General features: G+C 57.7%; 1 protein-coding gene across 8 annotated transcripts in view; it reads right to left on the bottom strand.

The window, feature by feature from the left end:
* Nucleotides 1–20,701, bottom strand: part of CXXC5 (CXXC finger protein 5) — a 38,066-nt gene that overhangs the window by 2,112 nt on the left and 15,253 nt on the right. For 4 of the 8 annotated variants that reach the window (XM_063665535.1, XM_054488359.2, XM_054488360.2 and 1 more), the window contains one exon: nt 325–1,408. In XM_063665535.1, the coding sequence (XP_063521605.1) occupies nt 325–1,248 (924 nt within the window). In that variant the 5' untranslated portion in view covers nt 1,249–1,408. Of the gene's footprint in view, nt 1–324; nt 1,409–1,970; nt 2,089–6,075; nt 6,181–20,701 lie in introns of those variants that run through there. The other 4 variants (XM_054488365.2, XM_054488361.2, XM_054488363.2 and 1 more) reach the window with 4 other exon arrangements.

The following is a 20,701-nucleotide window of genomic DNA, read 5'->3' as shown; positions in this document are numbered from 1 at the left end:
TAGGACCTGTACGGAAATCTCAATACCTGACCCAGAACCCCAGGAGAGGAATCAGAATCCCAGGGCCTGGCTGAGAATGCTAGGTCCTCGCCTGGAGTTTTATGCTTGCCTTGCAAATTATGGCCTGATGGGATTCTCAGAATGTGGCTCTGACTTTTGGGGCAGTAAATTGGTGTCTTGAAGCCAGACCCCCAGGCCCCAAGGATTGGGGGGCATCCCCCAGACACTTGCCTAGGTAGGAAAGGTGGGGTCAGGGGATGGGGGTGGGTTTGGACTGCCAGACAGACACAAGAGCCCACACACCTCCCTCTAAGGCGCCGTTACCTCCAGAGCAGCGGAAGGCTTCTTTTTGAGTTCCTCACATTTTCTGAATTTGCAAATCTGATGGCCAGTCTTTCGGTTCCTACAACTGCTGCACTGCTCGCAGTTGATGCGCCGCCGGCAGGGCGCGCACATGCCGCAGCGTTTCCGCTTCTTCTTACCGGAGCTGATGGCAGAGGCCAGCTCTCCCTGCATGGGGTACTCAGCCAGGCCCGCCATGTGCAGCGCGCTCTCGGCCAGGAACACACCTGCCGGGGTCATAATGAAGAGGCCTGGGTTGATGGGGAAAGCGCCCAGGTAGGGGAAGTCGGATTGGCCATTGAGGGCTTCGGCACCTGCCACAGCCTCCATGTCAGGCAGGCCAGCACCCGCCTCGCTCATCAGCGGGAGGTGCTCCTGCACCACGCGCTTCAGCATCTCCGTGGACTGCGCAAACTGCTGCAGCGTCAGCTGTCCCTCGGCTGCCAGCTCCGTGGCCCGCTCTGCCTTGCTCAGCAGGCTGGCCACAGCACCACTTTTGTGCTTTGAGGTAGGGTTGCTTTTGTCCACCGCCATGGCCGCCGCCAGGTCGTGCCCATTGGCCAACAGGGAGGCAGCGGCTGCAGCTGCAGTGGCCTTGTCAGCAGACTCTCCGCCCATCATGCTGCCACCGCCACTGCCACCACTGCTGCCAAAAGAAGAGTAGTGGGAGAGCGGGCGGGAGCGGCGCAGGCTTTTGTTGAGGGGCTCACTGATGATACCACTCTTGTTCCGACGCTCGGGGGGTGGTGTGTCATCTGCCACTGAGGCTGGTGTGGCGGCAGCCACCACTGCACTCTTGTCTGCTGCTCCTGCCTTTGGGCCACTGCTGCCACTGCCACCGCTGCCATTGGTGCTGCTGCTGCTACTGCCGCCGGCGTCCTGGGAGCCACCGCCGAGGCTCGACATGGTGGGGCCGAGGCCCAGACCCCGCTGCAGAGGGAGCCTGCCAACTGCCGAGGGTCCACGGACCAGGACCTGGCCCTGCTGCCCACAACAGAGATGCCTGGTGGGCCTCACTGCTCAGGGCAGGCACATGGTCAGGTGTCCAGGTGGAAATGTCTTCACTCTGTCACAACAAGAGGATACACGGTCAGGGCAGCAGTGAACATCTCCCCCTTCAACATTGCCACCACCGCCACTATCAACTGTCCTGCCATCCTGACCACCATGTGCTTGACCAGGCATTTGTTAAGCACCAGATCCATCCTGGTGAGAAATTTCTTATTTATACTATCTCAGTTAAGACCTACAAGAACTCTAGAAGCAGTGGCTGGTAATCTACTTTATAGATGAGGGAAACAAGATTTAGGAGAACTACCAGTCTATGAACACACAGCCACCAAGCGGCATGGTGGAGGCCCTAGTCCAGGCCTCCACAGCCCAAATCTGCCCTGCTAGGGTCTAGGAAGACCTGCCGGAAGCAGGCAGTCCTTCTTGTGCTGGGGTGGGAGAGTGTTGGAGATGCTTATTAGCTGGGTGCAATGGCTCACGCCTGTAATCTCAGCACTTTGGGAAGCAGAGGCAGGCAGATCGCTTGAGCTCAGGAGTTTTGAGACCACCCTGGACAACATGGTGAAACTCTATCTCTGCAAAAAATACAAAAGTTAACCAGGTGTGGTGGTACATGCCTGTAGTCCTAGCTACTCAGGAGGCTGAGGTGGGAGGACTGCTTGAGCCCAGGAGGTTGAGGATGCAGTGAGTTATAATCATGCCAGTGCATTCCAGCCTGGATGACACAGTGAGACCCTGTCAAAAAAAAAAAAAAAAAAAAACCACCTCCACATCCTAATCTTCCTTCTCCATCCGAGGAGAAGAGTGCTTGATGGTACAGATCATTAAGTCTGGAAGGCTGCCCCTGGATCCTCATCTGGGGATTCTTAATACATATTAGGAATTATTTCAAGGCTCTGACATGTCCTGCAGGCAAAGGAACCTGGTTGCCTTTGTGTAACCCAGTTTGCCAATGAGTGCAGAACCCTTATTTCAGGGATCTTCTCCCCTCCTGCTACAGGGCGAGCAGCACAGGGCCAGAGGACCAGCCGTCCCCTGCCACAGTGAGAGGACATGCTTGTACACACCCTGGCACACGCTTCCTTCTCAACCCCCGAACCACAATCATTATCGTCTCAGACCTCACTCTTGTCTCTACTCAGGCCTCACTGTGGTGCTCTGGCCTGGCTCCCAGATTGGGGGTGGCGGTGGGCAGAGGCCTCACAAGGCCTGCAGAGTAGGGCCTGGGTGGAGGTCTCAGTGAGAACTCAAGAGAGCCGGGGTGGGCTGTTGCCAGGAGGGGCCTCTGGCTGGGGCAGGCTGGCACTGAGGAGTAGGCGTGAACCTCAAGGGAATGGAGCCCAGCAGGAGCCTGTCCTCTGGCCACCTCCACATTTCCAAGGCAGCCCATCCCAGGACAGGGCCTGCTCTACTCAGGTCTCAAGGCTAAGGCGTCTGAGCTGCCTCCTCAGCTGAAGGAACTGGGCCAGATGGAGCAAGGCGGCGGTTTCCTCATCAGTCCTGGCTCTCCAGCCTCGCTTCCCTGTCTGCCTGCTGTGGCCTAGCATCCCCCAGGAGAGGGGTGGGAGGACAGGGCCCAGACCCAGAGCAGCTGGAGGCTCAAGGGGGAGGCGCACATCTGGCGGGCCCCATTGCACCCTGGGCTTGAGGGCAGCATACACTGGATCTTTGTCCCCAGACAACCCCAAGACCCCCCTAGTCACAGGATTCAAGCCTGTCCCAAGAGAGCATCTAGTCCAACCCTCTGCATTTACAGAGGGGGAAACTGAGGCCCCAAGCGCGGGCGGGGGGAGGGCTTCCCCAGGACTAAGGAGTGGCCAAAGAGGACCGGGTGTGGGGAAAGGAAAAGCTCTGTCTCCAGGATGAGGCGAGTAGCCGGCATCAACAGCCAGATACTCCCTGTCCCTCCCCAGTGGGCACCAGACCACCTAGGGCTCCTTCCTAGCAGAAGGAAATGGGAGAGGGAAATGGGCAAGCTGGAAGATTCCACCAGGACAGAGCCGGGGGGCCCTGGCAGGGAATCCAGGCTGGGTTGGGGGGCATCAGAGGTCAGAGCTGAAGCAAGAAGATCATGTGTGTCCAAGGATAGCTGTGTTCCCTCCCACCTCATAAGGGCCAACACCAGGATGGTCTTTTCAGCCCCTCTCCTCAGAGATTGGTGACCCCTTCAGGAATCAGTGACCCTGGTTAGTTGTTGGGGACCAGGGTCAGTGAGATCAGGGACAGAAACCATCAAGTCAGCTCATCCAGCTCCTGCCCAACTAAGCTTATCTGCCCTGCCCCGGACAACAAGCCCAGCAGCCCAGATACTGGGTGAGGGGAGAAGGCAGAAGGCAGGTGTCTTGTGGGCTGGAGAGATGGGGAGGGGAGCAGGCTGCGCCCCAGCCCCTGTGTGCATCCCCCGCCTCTGCGGCCTGCTGGCTGGTGGCAGAAATCGATAGCTGCATTAACGCTGCTCCTGCTCTGCTCACCCCCTCCCTCCTCCCAGCTCCAGGATCTGGCTCTGCGTGCGGGGCGGGCAGGTCAATTAGAAGTCAGCTCCCTCCAACACAGCCGGCCTGCGCTCAGGGCTGGCGCTCTGGCTGAGTGTCTCGGCTTTTGTCTCCGTCCTGAGTCTCTCCTGGTGGGGACCAAACCTCATGTTCTGTTCCTCTGTTGGAATTTCTCTGATCTTCCACTATTCTATCCTTCCTCAGGGCCCACCCACCCCCAGCCTCTGAGGTCCTGGGACATACTGAGCTTGGGACCAGAGGATGTGATATGTCACCAAACAGGTGCTGCAGGCAGAACACTATGGTTTTTCAGCCACAGAAGTTGAAGGGAGGTGGGTACACAGGGGGACTAGCTCACAGGGACAACTCTGTTTTCAAATCCAGAGTGGACAGACATGAACATCTGGTCCTCAAGCTTGTTCCAAATCGGCCCTGGTACCTGGCTCACCTTCTCCTTCAGACCTTAGGAAAAACTGATGCCCTGGTCCCAGTGGACCCCTGACCAAAAGCCCCATTTGCCCTACTCATGGAAGGGGAGGACATAGAGGGGACGTTCTCCCAGATCCCAGCCTTCTACTCTAGGGCACACAGCCACCCCCTTCCAGGCCAGGAAGGGCCTGGCAGTGCCCAGGCAGCAGGGGAGGAGTCAGGGCTGCGTTGAAGCGGAGCGGGAATGAGCGGGAGGGAAAGCTGGCGGGCAGGCGGGCGGCGGCGGGCGCATCCATCATCGGCCCTGCCAGGAACGCATCCAGCCCCCAAAAAGAAATACTGCGCCTGAGGAGGGACAACAAAGGGCTCCGTTTCATCAGCAATGCGGAGCCAGCGCCCCGCCGCCCCGTCAGCCGCGGTCAGCCCACAAAGGACCCCTTTGTCCATGCAGGAGCCGGCCAGCCGGGAGCTGGGACCAGGGGCTGACGGGCGGGGACAGAGCACGGGGGGCTGAGGGGGGACGAGTCATGGAAAGCTGGGGGGCAGAGGGGCATGTGGGGGCAGAACAGAGACAGGTGGTGGGGACAGAATCGTGACACAGAGAACTAGAGGGGGTGGATCAGAGAAAAGGGGAGCTGGAGAGGAGGGGGCAGAGGGTCAAGGTTAGTGGAGACAATGTCATGGGAAGCAGTGTCTGGGGCAACAGGGTTCAGAGACTCAGGGACCCAGGACATCTTGTCCAGGCTCAGGGACTTGAGGGTCTAAAAGACAAGGAAACAGCCCTGAGGAGGGAATCCCAGAAGGCAGCTGGGCATGCCCACAGGAGAGGGAAGCAGAGGGAAGCGTAGAGGAGAAGTGGCGAGCAGACCAGATCAGACCCACTGTGTAGCCCAAGGCCTGAGAAGAGGAGGTGGGGAGGAGATGGGGAGGAGTCTGGGGAGGTGGGTGGGGAGGACAGTGGGGAGAAGGACTGGGGACGAGGTGGGGAGGAGGCTGGGAAGGAGGGCTTGGGGGGAGGTGGGGAGGAGGCTGGGGAGGAATCTGGGGAGGAGGGCTGGTGAGGAAGGTGGGGAGGAGTCTGGGGAGGAGGGCTGGGGAGGAGGGTGGGGAGGAGGCTGGGGAGGAGGGCTTGGGGGGAGGTGGGGAGAAGGCTGGGGAGGAGGGATTGGGAGGAGGTGGGGAGGAGGCGGGGGAGGACTGGGGAGGAGGACTGGGGAGGACTGAGGAGGAGGTGGGGGGTAATGGGTTCTTGGCCCCAGAGCATGGCTGCAGGGCCCAATGCCTCCTGTAGGCTCCAGCTAACTGGCTGAGCTGGAAGGAGAGGGAGACTCATACCTGGGGCCACCCTCCTGGCAGTGGAGGCCACCCCGTGCCTCTACCCTAAGGCTCTGGCCAGCCCCAGAAGGCACAGAGCCTGCCCCCTTCTAGCCAGCCCCCACCACCTGTGTTGCCACTCCGGTTTCCTTAACCAACGGATCCTATCAACTAGCATTTACTGAGTGTCTACTGTGTCCCAGGCCCTGTGCTTTTATGCTTTACATGTCTTAGCTTCTGAATGCCTCCCCAGAACCCCGGGAGACAGAAACTATTTGCCAATTTCAGACATGAGGAAATTTAGGCTCAGAGAGGTTCAAGCTGTCAGCCTCAGGTCAAACAGCTGGTGCCTGGCAGGGGCAGTGCTTGAACCCAGAGCCCAACTGTTAGTCACCCTGCTCTGCGGCCACTTTTGCAATTGACAGAGTGGCCCAAGGCAGGTGACCTAGGTACCCCTAAGGCTGCTCTCACTCCCCAGGATTGTTACCGTGCCTGTCACCTCTCCGTGGTTGGGGGCAAGCTGTCACAGACCCCAGGAGAGTGCCCCCACCTGGGGGACTTGGAGATGCCCAGGGCCCGGAATGCTAAGCCAGTGACATCATAATGCCAGCTGGCAGTGAGGTCACTGGAGGTGGTGGCAGTGCCCTTATTCAACCCTCAGCCCTAGAAGAGCCTCATTTCACCCCCGCGCAGGGTTCAATCTTGAACTCTCGGGCCAGAAAGCACTGGAAAGGAGGGGACATCCTGGGATGACATAGTGCCATCTGCACACAGACATGTACACAGGTGGCCCACAGCTGGATGTTCTAGATATCCCTTTGCACACATCTTCCCTGCACCTACCTCGACAGCAGCCCTGTACCTTATGATACCAGAGAGACAGCAGAGCACACAGACCCAGACCCCAGCATTGCCTTCCAGGAGTGCACAGGAGCTGGGCCCACAGTCACATGAACCAGTGTGAAACAAGAGCCGGAAGGGGACACAGTGAGCTATCTGGGGTCTTTCTGGAGGAAGGGACTGCTAGGTTGAGAGTTAAGGATAAGGAGAAGCAATGAGAGGCATGAAAGAGAGCCTAAGCAGTTGGGGAAGTAGAAGTGAGGTGTGTCTATGAGGCTGGCAGGGTCCCAGTTGTGCAGGGCCTTGAGGCCAAGGGCAGGATTTTTATTATTACTATTATTTTAATTTTTAGTAGGGATGAGGTCTTCCTATGAGGATCAAGCAGTCCTCTCACCTGGGCCTCCCAAAGTGCTGGGATTATAGGTGTGAGCCACTGCGCCTGGCTGGCAGGATTTTTAAAAAAACAGTTTTATCGAGGTATAGTTTACATACTATAAAATTCTTCCACATTAAAGTATACATATAATTTAATGATTTTTAGTAAATCAACAGAGCTGTGCAACCATCACCACTACCAAGGGCAGGGTTTGACCAAGGCACCATCCCCCCCATTCCTTGCTGGCTGACCAGCCTTGCAGCCATTCTGCTTGCCCAGGGAGACTCGTGGAAGAGGCTGCGTTTCAGGGCCCCCAACACTGGCCCAGCAGAGCTGCACACCCTGGCTCAATGCACCACTTTCCATGCTTCCATGCAGCATTTGACACCCCGGCCCTTGCCTCTCCCCCCACCTTGGTGGGCTGGTCTCCTTGGCCTCCAAGTGAGGCAAAATAGGCAGACAGGCTGATGGTGGGCAAAGCAGACCACAGGCTATGGTGGTTGAACCAAGCTGGGCAATGGGGTGGAAGGGAGGGTGTTCTGTCTCTGATTTCCATGATTCAGCCTGGGGAGTTTCCAGAGGGAAAAAGAAGCCCTGCTCAAGCCCAGGGAGACTGGTTTTGGAGGCAGGGAGAAATGCAGCCCCAGGCGGAGAGCACAGGGCACACATCCAGCTATGGATGGACACACATACCCCACACACTGGCCACTGCGAGCACCCAGCGGGTGGCCTGGGGTGAGACATGGCCTCAACCCCACTAGAGTCACCCCAAGACTGACTGCCAAGGACAGAACAAGGGACAGCATTTCTATGTCCCTGACTCCACACCCCTGACCCTCTTACACCCCTCCTCCTGGGGTGGGTGCCAACCATGCCTTGGCCTGAGGACTAAAGGGTTTGAGCAAACCTGGAGTACGTAGGGCTCTGTTTTCTCTCTCTCTCTCTCTCTTTTTTTTTTTTTTTTTGACGGAGTCTTGCTCTGTCACCCAGGCTGGAGTGCATGGCCCGATCTCGGCTCACTACAACCTCCACCTCCCGGGTTCAAGCAATTCTCCTGCCTCAGCCTCCAGAGTGGCTGGGATTACAGGCGCACACCACCACACCTGGCTAATTTTTGTATTTTTAGTAGAGATGGGGTTTCACCATGTTGGTCAGGCTGGTCTTGAACTCCTGACCTCAGGTGATCCACCCACCTAAGCCTCCCAAAGTGCTGGGATTACAGGAGTGAGCCACTTCACCCAGCCAGGCTCTGTTCTGTTTTACGGTGCTCCCCAAAAACAGCTGGAGGAGGAGATCAGCCCATTTGTGCACAGCAACACTGAGGCCCCGGGGAAGGAAGTAAGCTCTGACCTGGGGCTCTAGGGACTGAGATGCCTGGGATGCCTCTGATAAAGACAGGCCCTTTCCTCAATAGGCACCTCCCTCAGGCCAAGTTCCTTTCCTGGATGAGTCAAAGGTTCAGGAAGACCCTTCCTCATTTTTTGACCTTGGGAAAAAACTGGCCTCTGAGACAGTTTTCCCATCTGTCACATGGGACCGTAGCTAACAGGTATGGGGCTCTTCCTATGTGCCATACTGTCCATGCTTTATCTCATGTTATCCTCATACCCAATCTCTGAAGGAAGTCCTATTATTGCCGCAGGCAATTTGATTAAGCGGGTGTAATGATGCCTTGTCTATCTGGGATCCCCTGAATCTTGTAGTAAACATTTCCTAATGTGGTGATCTCTGAGTTGACACCAATCAGAAATCAGGCCCATGTACCCCCTCAGGACCTCCCTACTGATGGGCCTCACCATGGGACAAGCCAGGGAAGGCTAGTCCAGGGATGCATGAGTCAAGTAATCAGAGATGGGGCACTATCCTTCTGGGGCTCCTGTGTGGGGTGTGTTTGTGTGTCTGGGGTTGGGGGAGGCATATGTGCATAGGACTGGCTAGGGAACTGGAGTCCTGAGGCCTAGGTTTGTGGCTCCACCCTGTCCCTCCCTGACTGATGACTTTGACCAAGCTCTTTCCGCCACTAAGCCTCAGTTTCCCATTTGTAAAATGGAAAGGAAGGGCTCTTGCTTCCCACCCCAAACTACCGCAGGAGTCATGATCCCAGGGCATATCATGGGGAAGGAGGTAGAGATACAGAGGGAAAAAAAAGGATTCCAGAGAGCAATCCCCTCCACCCTCCAGACCTCAGGAGGAAGGCCCCAGAGGCCCGGATCAGTCACTGATATGATCTGCAGGTAGGAGACTGATTTGAGAGAAGGGTTTTGAGCAGGACGCAGGGCTGAGACTGAACCCTAGAACAGGTGAGACCTATCGTGGCAAGGAGCATCCAGTCCCTTCCACTCTTAAGTTCCCCAGAGGACATTAAAATAAACAGCAGGTACTGGCCGGGCGTGGTGGCTCACGCCTGTAATCCCAGCACTTTGGGAAGCCGAGGCAGGTGGATCACCTGAGGTCCGGAGCTCCAGAGCAGCCTGACCAACATCGAGAAACCCTGTCTTTACTAATAATACAAAAATTAGCCGGGCGTGGTGGTGCATGCCTGTAATCCCAGCTACTCGGGAGGCTGAGGCAGGAGAATTGCCTGAACCTGGGAGGCAGAGGTTGCAGTGAGCCAAGATCACGCCATTGCACTCCAGCCTGGGCAACAAGAGCAAAACTCCATCTCAAAAAAATAAACAAACAAACAAATAAATAAATAAAAATAAACAGCAGGTCCTAATAATGCACACTCACTGTCCACCAGGCACTGTGCTAAGCATTTCACATGCATTTTCTCACCAGATTCTACTACAATTATTATTATCCTCATTTTACAGATGAGGCAACTGAGGCTCAGGGACATAGTCACCTGCCTAAGGTCACAAGGTCATTAAGTGGCAGAGCCAGGATTTAAACCCAGGTTTGTGTGAGTGACTCCAGGGCCTGGCGCTCCAACCCTGGCTGAGGGTTCCGCAGCACATGGAGGGAAGACTTCAGCTAAAGGGTGAGGTCCAGTTCAGCTCTCGGCTTGGGGAAATCCCCTAGGTTTCCCTTGGGTCCTGGAGGGTGGCTCTCAGGGCCTTGTTGCAGAGAAGTCTGCAGCTGTACCCCAAGGCCCAGGAAAAGATGGGGAAGGGGCTGCGGGTGGGCCAGACGGGGCAGGCTGGGCCAGAGCTCCGGGCATTCCGCAGCCTCCGCAGGAAGCAGAACGGGACGGAAACCGGCTCCTGCCTCCTCCCCCAGAATCCTGTGGGAAGCCCAGCCGGCCGCACAGAGGCCCTCTTTGTGCCTGCCCCAACCCGCCACCCGCGGCTGGCCCAGGGTTTTGAGTTTCCTGGGGGGTGGGGGCCCAGCCACTGCTAAGCCTCCATCTAGCTCCTCTCCTGGGGGCAGCCACAGCAGTCCACAGCTGGAGGAGGAAGAGAGGGGATGGCCAGGGCCACTCTAGAGACCCTGGGGGCCTGGAGTCCGCCCACACCCCATTCCTCCAACATTTACACACCCAAATCAGGGGCTGGAGGTGGGAAGAGGGACCCAGAGACAGAGCTGAGGGTCACCCCCCAGAGTCTGCCTCTGCCAGCAGCCACCAAGCCCATCATGACACACCTGGAATCCTCGGCCCCATCTCATACCATCCTGGCGCTCTTGGGCCTAGAGTGGTGCACACAGTGAGGCTGGGCAGTGGGCTGGGCAGTCCTTGTCAAACCATTTCCCACTCCCCGAGGCTCCCTGGACACAGGGTTCAGCAAGCTGAGGCCTCAAGCTTACTTCCCAGTATTTCGGGGGACAAAAGCCCCTCGGCTGGCATAACTGCCCAAGGATGCTGGGTACCTGGGAGTGAGCTCGGGGGCTGGAGTGTGTATGGAGACGAGAGCAATGCATACAGTGTGTTTTCGCATGTCTACCTGGGAGGTGTGCTGCACAACTGTGTGTGTGTGTCCAGTCGACTGTGAGTGTGCCTGGTTGAGTGTGTAGTCTCAAGATGTTGCCCTCTACAGACCACAGCATTAAAGCATATACGGGGATCATGTAGCAGTGCTGGGGGAGATCTTTGACTCTGTGACCTCCCTGAGGGTAAAGTGGAGGCGTGTGTGTGCGACCCAAGTCTGTGAATGTACATGGATGTCCAAGTGCATGCGTGTGCGAATAGGGTGGTTTACGTGGTGAGAGGATGTTTGTGGGGTCTTCTGGTCTGTACGTGTCAACACATCTTTGCCGCATGAATGCCAGTGTATGTTCGCATGCACGGTGAGTTGAGTCAGGAGCTCTGGGCTGTATGTGAGTCTGGGGCCCTACTGGGACGGGGATGGTGTAGACAGGAACTGGTGCCAGCTGCTAGGGCCCCTATGGAAACAGGAAGCTGCCCACAGGTGCACCTGGGCTGTGGTGGGGGCTGGGTTCCATTCAGGTTCAGTTTGTGCCTCTGAGAAACCAACCCAGGGTTCCACTAGCCGAGAATCTGTCCCAGCTGTAAGGGAGACACCTGTCTTGTCTGCTGTTCAAGGTCCAACAGCTCTGGCCAGTGTCTACCCGCCTGCCTGGCCTGAGCGTGGAAAAAACTGGAAAACAAAAGCCCCCAGACCGCAGGCCCTCCCTGCAGAGGCGTGGGGGAGGCAGGCGAGAGGCGGGAGGCTGAGGAGGAGGGAGGGAGGTGTCGCCGCAGCCCCGGAACACAAAAATAATGAGGCGAGAGGGGCCATGGGGCCGAGCCGGCTGGTTCCGGAGTCGCTATCTGACCTTGACAGATGCCACAGCTGGGCGCCTGGAGAGGAGCCGCCGCCACAGCGCTGCAGAACCCCCCCAGCACCTCCCCCAGGCCAGGGTTGATGGAGGCTCAGGCTGGCCCCAGCCACAGGCAGCCACCCCATGAGGCGGGAGCCAGAAGACCTCGGAGCACCTCCCAGTAGGGTGGATGGGGATGGGGTTGGGGGGTCTGGAGGCAAGGGAGTGGGAGCAGGGCCACTGCAGGGCACAGGAGGCAGCAGTGGGGTCTCCTGAGGGTGCCCCCGCCCTCAGGTAAGGCTACATGTGTGAGAAGCAAGCAGAGCCTGCCATTGTATGTGTGCAGCTTGGCTGTGGGGCTGAGTTTGTGTGGAGAAGGGAAGTAAAGTGTTGAGTGTGGGTGTGACAAAAATTGTACTTGTGTGCATGTGTCCTTGGGGTCACACAAGGCTGGGAAGACAGGCTAATGTCCCTGAAATGGGTGTGGCCACATCACTTGGTGTGGGCACCGATCACTCCCCAAACTCATTTAAAGCCATAGCTGTCCTGGCGGGTGTGAGCCATGCTGGGTCTAGGGGTAGGGTGGGAGACAAAGAGAGCCACAAGTCTTGTCACTTGCAGATGGGGGAGGGGCGCCCCTCCGGCCCTTCCTGACCTACCCTCTCTCCTGCTATGGCGGTTGTCCCAGGCACTCAGTGATGGGCACGGCGCTGGGCACCGCCACTCTAGGGACATCAGCCAGGGGCTGGGGTGTGAGTTGCAGGAGGGGATGCTGGGCTGGAGGTGGATTAGCAATTCCGAGCACTGGCTGCATAATTAAAAAATCATTACAGCAGGCGGGCAGAGCTGAGTGTGAGCTCACGCTCAGAGCGGGCGGGGACACTGCCATGGCGCTCCCCCTCCCACTGCTTCCCCGAGGAAAAATCCCACCTGCTAATATAATTATGGAAAAACACAAGCACAGAAATTTGGTTTCAGCAAACAACGTGCCTCAGTGCCCAGGGCCCGCCTGGCCCTCAGCACAGCGAGCAGGCTGGCCACTGGCACCCAGGGCTCATGGCAGTAAGGCAGGCCCTCCTAGGTCCAGACATTACCTCCACCCCCTCAGCAGCCATCCAAGAGAGGAGACTGGGAGGGGTATACAAAGCCCAGCTCCCTAAATCCCAAATTCAGGAGAAAATGGGCTGGTGCTGATGGTTTACAAATGGGGAAACTGAGGTTAAGGAATCTACATAAGGTTACTGTGTTTGTGGCAAAGCCAAGAGGAACCGGATCCGTGCTCAGTGCAACACCTCAGGGCTCAATACCCCCTCCCGACTCCCCCTACCATCAGTCATCCCCCTGCCTTCTCCGCTCCGCCTGGGATAAGCATATCTCTCCCGAGACTGAAGAGAGCCTCCAAGCCAGGTACCTCGGCATGGCCCAGAGCCTACTCAGACCTGCACGCCACGATGGGGTTCAGGGACAGGGCGTCCTGGGCTCGTCTGGGTTAAGCCAGGCGAGCAGAGCTGGCTCCCGCCCCGAGAAACGCGGCCAGCTCTGGGGCACAGGCCCCAGAACGGCAGGAACAGCCGCCATCACCTCGGGCCTGGAGCGGGCAGCGGGCCTGGAGCGGGCAGTGGGCGGCGCGGGAGGGAGCCGGGCCTAATTAGTCGGCCTGGGACCCGGGCGGGCGCCGGGGCGGCAGACGCAGCCGCCAGAGCCGCGCAGGCACGTCCGCGTCCGGCTGGGAGGCGGCAGGGAGCCGGGAGGCGCCCTGAGCCGCGGCGGGACGGGCAGCCTGGGAAGGCCTGGGCCAAGGAGATTCCGCACCGAGAAGGCTGGCCTCCCCTCATTCCACGGTGCCACCAGGCGCAGCAATTAGAGGCTTTCAAAGTTTGTCCTTAATTGGTTTCATTTTTGCCTTATAAATGATTCATGGCCCCAGAGGTCTGGGAGGCGGAGGGAGTGGCAGGGGAAATTTGGGGAGGTTTTTGCCTCAGGCCAGGCCCCCTACCTGAGGTTGGGGAGGGTGCCGCAGGCCCAGCCCAGGAAGGGATGAGAGGGGCTGGGAGGCCTCGGGCAGGTGGGACTCTGCAGCAAAAATTAAAACCCAGGCCCTCTCCTTGGAGCGCTGACTAATTAGGAACTGCAACTTCTTTTCAGCACACCAGAGCTCTGCATCCAGGCCTGGAGCCACCGCAGCTGCTAGGGCCCTGGGAGCATGAATAATAATGTGATGATAACAAAATAACAGTGTCAGTAGTAATAATAAGGATGGCGAGAACAACATATGCGTGATCTCTTTCAGCCACCCCTGCTCCCCCAAACACTAAGATCTGTTTTACAGATGAAGAAACTGAGGCTCAAAGGCCTGCCCTCTGACCCTCAGTCTGATGCCACAACCCCTTAACCCCCAAACCCCCAAGCTCTTAAGAGCACAGGACTATTCACCCTCCAGGAATAGTGCCAGGAGGGTCAGGAGCTGCAGGGCCTAAGGAAGCCTGGGAATGGTCCTGAGGCCTGAAAGAAGACCCCAGCCAGTACCAAGTGGCCCCCACACCCACCTGAACCAGGCTGGCTCTGCCCCTCAACAGGCTGTGTGACCTTGCAGGGCCTTAACGGACCCATCTGTAAAATAGGAGCACAGGAGCCCTATGCCCCCACATTGAGTGCTAACCCAGTGCTGGGCACTAGGATAGACAGGAGATACTATGGACCCCATGGTCAGAGAGCTCCCAGTGTAGGGACACACAGAGAAAGGTTTAAAAAAGCCTGTGCAGAGAACCCTGAGCGCTCAGTCAATGGGCAAAGTGCTGGGGAGCAGTACCCAGAGGGCTTCTTGGAGGAGGTGAGGTGGGAGGAGGAAATGCCTCTCCTCTGACCCCATAACCAGCCCACACAGGATGCTCAGGGAGTGGGTGTGGCCCACTTAAACCCAAGACTGGGGTTGGACCTTGAAGAAACCCAGAACTACAGACCACATCAGAGTGACAAGGATGCAAAGTGCCCAGCTCAGCCTGCCCATGATGCTCCCTTTGATCCTGAACAGCTATGGGAGATGAGGCATACTAAACTGAGCAGGGCCCACCTGGCCCCTGGAAATCCTGGAGGTGAGGGAACACATGAAGCAAGTCAGAGGGTAAATGCTGGGTGGGCTGACTCTGTTGGAGCAGGGCCCAGGGTCTCACAAATATCATCTCCTGTATCCTTCAGTTCCTCTGACACATGCACCAGGCTCCCCTCTCAAAACCCACTGGTCCTCAGGCCCCAGCCACAGCACAGTCCCAGTCAGCTCGCTGCTCTCCTACCCAGCCTGCCTCCACTGGGCAGTGAAACAGCCTGCGCCAGGGCCAGCACCACTTCAAGTGGTTATGCATCCCTGCGCCTCTCCGCAGCTCTCTGAATGGCATCTATGATCATCCCCATTTCCCGGATGAGCAAAATGAGGCTTAGAGAAGCTAAGGGACCTGCCCAAGGCCACATAGCTCAGGAGTGCCCACGTTCATCTCCCTGGTCTCTTTGTGGCTCAGTATCCCTGACCTGTCCCAGGCCTGGCCATTCTTGCCCCAGCCCTGACTCTTCTCCTGTCTGGACAAAGACCACACCAAAGCCCACGCTCCTGCAGAAACTAGGACTTGATCTGGCTGAGGCTTGTGGTCAGAAGACCCACAGGAGGTCCAGGAGGTAGTGGGGGTCTCTGTGTACCCTGAGACCCCTGGGGCATGGGGGTCTTCTGAGGCTTGGATGGGGTAGTAGGGGAAGCTCCCACAGGCACACACAGGGATGGGGGTGAAGGGGGTGAAGGGGCTGGCCATATTCTGTGGCTTCCTCCCTGGGAAAAGTCAACTTCAAGGCCCCTATCACCCACACTTGGGAGGAGGCCGCCCATGGGATTCTGAAGCTGGGTCACATGTCCTCTGGAAATGAGACCGAGCTCTACCCACCTCTGCTCCACCCTGCTGGAGGACACTGCTGAGAAGCTGGGCAAGGCCCACCCTCTCCGAGCCTCAGTGGCTTCATCTGCACACTGGCCCAATAATGTCCTTTGAGCACTTTGAAAAAGCCTTTGAGAATAGGTTTAGAGGTTTTCCTTGAGAAAAGGGGTTTGGAAGAACTGGTCTATTTTTGGTTGGGGGCACTTGAGACACTGGGGTCAGTGTACCATAGCAGCTTGACAACGGCTTGTTGAACACACAAACAAGTGGCCGGGTTCTTATCCTCAGCAGGTCTGGTCAACAAACCCTTCCCAGGTGCCCACTCTGGGCCAGGACACTGGTCTGCCCTTTGCTCCTCGCTGTCTATCTACCTGTCCCAGGGCTGCCAGCCAGGTCACTGGGGTCCCTCTGCCCGGCTTGCCCGGAAGCTGCACGTCTCCAGTGGGTCAGCACTGACGTCAGCAAGACTGGCCGGGCGTGGAGCCTGCCACCTCCGGAACCACCAATTAATTAACTTTTTCAAATTAATTTCCCAAGCAAAATTCCATAATTACATCTGTCTCCATCAGGCCAAGCTGGGCAGGCAAGAGGACCCTGCAATGAGATGGAATGTGGTGTAAGGGGGTGGCCATACCAGCCCTGGGACCAGGTCAGAGAGGCCACTGGGGGTTAGGTTTCACCACAGTCGGGCACTGGCCTGGCATCCTTATGGATGCTATCTGGGAAAGGAGGGGGCTGAGAGACCAGAGCATTCCGACAAGGAGGTGGGGGCTCAGGGAGACCCATGGCCGGCCCAGCTCATCCCGATGCCCCCATCCCCCACCCCGGTGCCCCTAAACCACAGCAGGTCTTGGCATGGCCCAGTAGCAGCACAAGCACCGTGAGGCTGAGGACGCCGCGGCTGCGGCGTTCTAATTTCCCAAAGGGGCTGAGATTAATTAGCTCACACACAGGCGCAGAGAGGGAGAGGAGAGTGGGAGCAGGAGTGGGCAGCGTGAGGCGAGGAGCTGGCTGGCACTCCCCCCTGCCCGCCCGGCAGGCAGTCGGCGGCCTTGACAGCCTGGGTGCTCTGAAGGTCAGTGGCCAAGCTGGCTGAGCCAGCAGATTGGCACCGTCTCCTTCCCAGAATCCTCAAGACCAAGGCTGGGGTACAGTGACCAGGAGGATAGTCTGGGGGGAGGGGCTCCGCTGTCACCACGCTCCATCAGTTCTGTGCCAGGTGCTCTGTCCACATCAACTTGTTTGATGCTCACAGCAACCCTGAGGTAGGCATCATGACTCTCCCATTTCGCAGATGAGGACACTGAGGCTCAGAGCTGAGTGGGGCACTGGTGTGGGTCAAGGTCAAACAAGTGTGGACAGTGGAGGTGAGGCTAAAAAGAAGGCTGGCCCAACTCTAGAGCCCACACTTCTTCCCCTGGACCCCTGTGCAGGTGTCAGGGCTACAGGAGCTCTGGGCCTGAGGGACTGGAACACCAGTCACAAAGCTCCTAAGTGTGTCTGTCTGCGGGGAATGAACTTACCCCTGCCTCAGAGAGTGTGCAGGGCAGACTCGCACAGTCATTTCACAGATGAAGAAACTGAGACCAGAAAGGGGAAATGATCTGAGGCTGGGACCAGCCTCTAGTAAAGTCAACCCGATGAAGTGACCTTTAGTGAGCCCTGACCCAGGGCCATGCAGCGCCTGGTGCTAAGTGACACACGGACCACGGGATGGGGGGTCATTGTGGCTATGTCCCTGTATACCAAAGAGGAAGTGCCAGCTCAAGGGCACTTGCTCAACTCTTCCCTGCAGGGTGCCCAGGAGAGGGAAATGGAGCCCCTGGGGAGGGGGTGGAGGAGGTGCGCAACCCTGACCAGGCCCCGAGGCAGCTTCCACAGGCCTAACCATGGAGTTTCCCAGAACGTGTCTGCAGGAGGAACCCAGAAACCCCAAGGGGCATCCATCTGCTCCTCAGGGGGATCCCCCACCCACCCATCCACCCTCCTCCCTGGAGTTAAGGGGTTAGGTTAGCAGTTCCAATGCTCTTAGGTTCAAACCTGGAAAGTGCCTTGAGATAGCAGAGGGCCTAGGAGAGTTAAGGAGCTGGGCATGGGGGAGGGGGCTGGCTCAACTAGGAACACTACACATCTTGTGTGTAATGGGGCGAGGGGAGCCCCTCATCTCAGAGACACAGGCTCAGGCCATGCCAGGGTCCAAGTGGGCTTTGGAGTCAGGATTCCTCTCCTAGCTCTGCAACCTCCAGCCTAGGTGACCTCAGACAGGTTGCTGACACTCGCTGAGCCCAACCCCTAGCCAGTGAAATGCAGCCGCTGACAGCCCCCACCTCATCAGGTCCTGGAGAGGAGGACCTACGTGAAGGGGTCAGTGTAGGGTCCACATGCAGTAGGTGCTCAACTAAGGATAGCTGTGTTGTTGTTTTTACTGTCATCATCTGCCAGCATAAGCATGAACGTCACGGACAAGTCAGGCCAGGCATGTTGGGTAACCCAGGTCATGGCCCCGGTTCTCTCACCGTTTGCTTTTGAGCTCTGAGGCAATCCTTCATGCCTCAGTTTCCCCAGCCCCAAATACAAAGCATTCCCCCTCTAGCCTGCAGGACCATGGGGAGATGGACATGTGGTAGAAGCCTGAAGGTTACAACGAGGGTAGCACCCCACTGGCCAGGCTTGCATCTCCTCTTCTGCCCAAAGGAAGAAGGCCTACCTAAACTTCTAGACAGCCTTTCCTCCTACCTCCCTTGCCCTCAGCCCTGCCGGCTCATGTCGGCTCTTCTTAGATCTCCCACAGCCCTGACAGCCCTGCCACAAAGGCACATCCCAAGCCTCTCGCCACCCTGCAAAGGCTCCATTTGCCACCTGGAAGTCCCTGCTCAAGTCTAACATATAGCCTTGTTGTGTGAGCGTAGGGGGTGGGAGACAGAGAAAGCCTTGAAACTACAGTCGGCTCTCTCTGTTCCCTCTGATATTAGGAAGCCTCCAGGATTTTCCACCCAAGGACCATGGGTTCCTTTGCCCTGGGTCCAACCCATTCCCATCCCTCCCTCAACCCCTGGCCCCCAGCTCAGCCTCTTCACTTAGGTACCTCATCATCCCCATCTGAGAATAGCCCTAGAGAAGGCTAAATCCAAGACATTCTAATTAAGGAGCCCTTGTTGTGGGATGCTACCCCCAGAAAAATGCCAGCTCTAGTGGAGCAGGTGGAGGGGCACACTTGCCTGGAGATCCAGGTGTGACACAATGAGAACTGATAACAACACACCCCACCATCTACTTCAGGTCCTGCGGCTTTGAGACAGAGATGAGAGTCATACTGATCTCACAGGTGACAAACATGAGGTCAGAGAGGTGAGCAGACTGGCCCATGATTACATAGCAGGCAGTGACCAAGCCAGGTGTGGAGCCCAGGCCTGTCCAACTCCAGAGTCCGCGGCACGGGCATCCAGTTTCCTGACTGGCCACTGCTGTTTGTATCCCTCAGGATGCTTGGGTCCCTCTCTCCTCCTCAACCATGGCCCAGTCGTTTATGGAGACCTGTGTGGCCAGGAGGAGGGAGCCCAACTGGGCCTGAGTCCTTATAGCCACATGCCCTTTGACCACTGCTAGGCTGTCTCAGTACTGTAGGCCCAGAATGACCTGTAGTCTGGGTGTTAGGAGACTGCATCCAAAGCCCTTCATGACCATGAAGCCATTCTCATCAGACTCACTTCTCTCATCCGAAAAACAGCTTTTTTTTTGGCAGCATATGGAAAAGGGGTATATCCTTATTTCTGCCCAGTGCAAGGAAGGCAGGCCCCGACCCCAAAGGGGGGCAGAGGCTTAAAAAGCCTCCCTGAGGGCATATCCTCAGCTCTCAGCACCCCAGGACTTCCTTATACACAAGCCAGCTCTGTACCCATTTTGCAGGGCTGTAGACTAAGAACCAGGGACATGGCCAAAATCTAAGTGGGGGCACTGGATAATGAGGGCCTCGGCAACTAAGGGGACAGGGAGAAGCAGGTGTGCGGTAAGCAGGGAAGGTAGGCAGAAAGACTCCCGGGCCCATTTGATCAGATGTCTCATTCTTCCCCCCATCTCTGGCACACCCCTGTCACCTCCCAAGGACCCCATGCCCCAGGTCAGGGAACCAGCTGGCCACTTAGTGGTCCTGGGGAAATCCACTTTCCCTGGCACTCCTTCTCCAGCCTTTCCTTTTCCCAGCTCCCCTGTATCTCTCCCCCATGTACCCAACCCCCTCTGCCTATACTAGAGGGCAGTGGGTTTAACACTCTCATGCCTGATACTTGGACCTCCTCCCCAGAGAGGGCAGAGCCAGGTTGGCTATGGGAAAAAACCATCTCCACTTCCCCACCCACACCTTGCAGAATCCAGTGGACACAACATGGCTGAAGGCTGGGCCTCTTCCATGTGAGCCTAAACACGGGGCGTCTGGGGGAGCAGAGCCCTGACCACAGCAGGTGTGCCTGTGTGTGCCAGTGCCCTGGCCCACTCTATGGCATCATCTGGGGGTAAGCTATGGCCTGAGAATGATCAGGCCCCAGTGTGTGGGGCCAATGGGGTGAGAGTGGCCTATGTGTGCACGCCTATGTGTGCCTGTGTATGTGCATTCGCCTAGGTACGTGCCAGTGGGTGTGTGCGCCAGAGGCTGGGCTGTGGCTGGAACCATGAGTGTGCTTCTGGAGCACCACATGGGAGCTGTGTGTGCACGGTGCATGTGACCGAGTCTGTACCATGCGTGTCAGCTGGGTGTGCTGAGTCGTGTGGAACTACGTGTGCTGCAAGTGACTGTGTCTGTCCTAAGTGTGTGCCCGGGTATGCCGCGTGTGGGGTGCGTGAGTGTGCACTCTGCCTGCCAGGCCGCAGGGCCTCTCGGGGCTGCTGGGGATGGGGTGACTCACGTCTCCTGAGCTAATCCTGCCGCCCGCCCGCCCAGCTCACCCTGCTCTGCTGGGCTGATGGCCGACAGCGCAAGAGGTGGGGGGGCGGCGCGGGCAGCCGCGGCGGGGAGGCTGGCTTGATAAATAACCTGCTGCTTCCCCAGGCCTCTGAAAAGGGGAGGCTGCAGCATGGGGAGGAGCAGGAGGAGCAGGAGGGCGGAGGTGGGGGAGGCTGTCCTGGTCCCCCAGACTCCGGCTGCCCTGGCCCCCTCGGCCCAAGCTGCGGCTCCGGGGTTCCTGTTTCATCGAAACCTGAGCTGGGAAAAGCCTATCGGGTCATCTTGCCTGTCCCGCTGGCCACCAGGCCCAGGCAAGCTGCCCCTCAGGGGACAGGCCCGCAGC

This window comes from Pongo pygmaeus, chromosome 4 (genome assembly GCF_028885625.2).
Source record: "Pongo pygmaeus isolate AG05252 chromosome 4, NHGRI_mPonPyg2-v2.0_pri, whole genome shotgun sequence".
In the NCBI taxonomy this organism is placed as follows: Eukaryota; Metazoa; Chordata; class Mammalia; order Primates; family Hominidae; genus Pongo; species Pongo pygmaeus.
The sequence above is the reverse complement of the archived record's forward strand: the minus strand, read 5'-3'. Positions and strand labels throughout refer to the sequence as shown.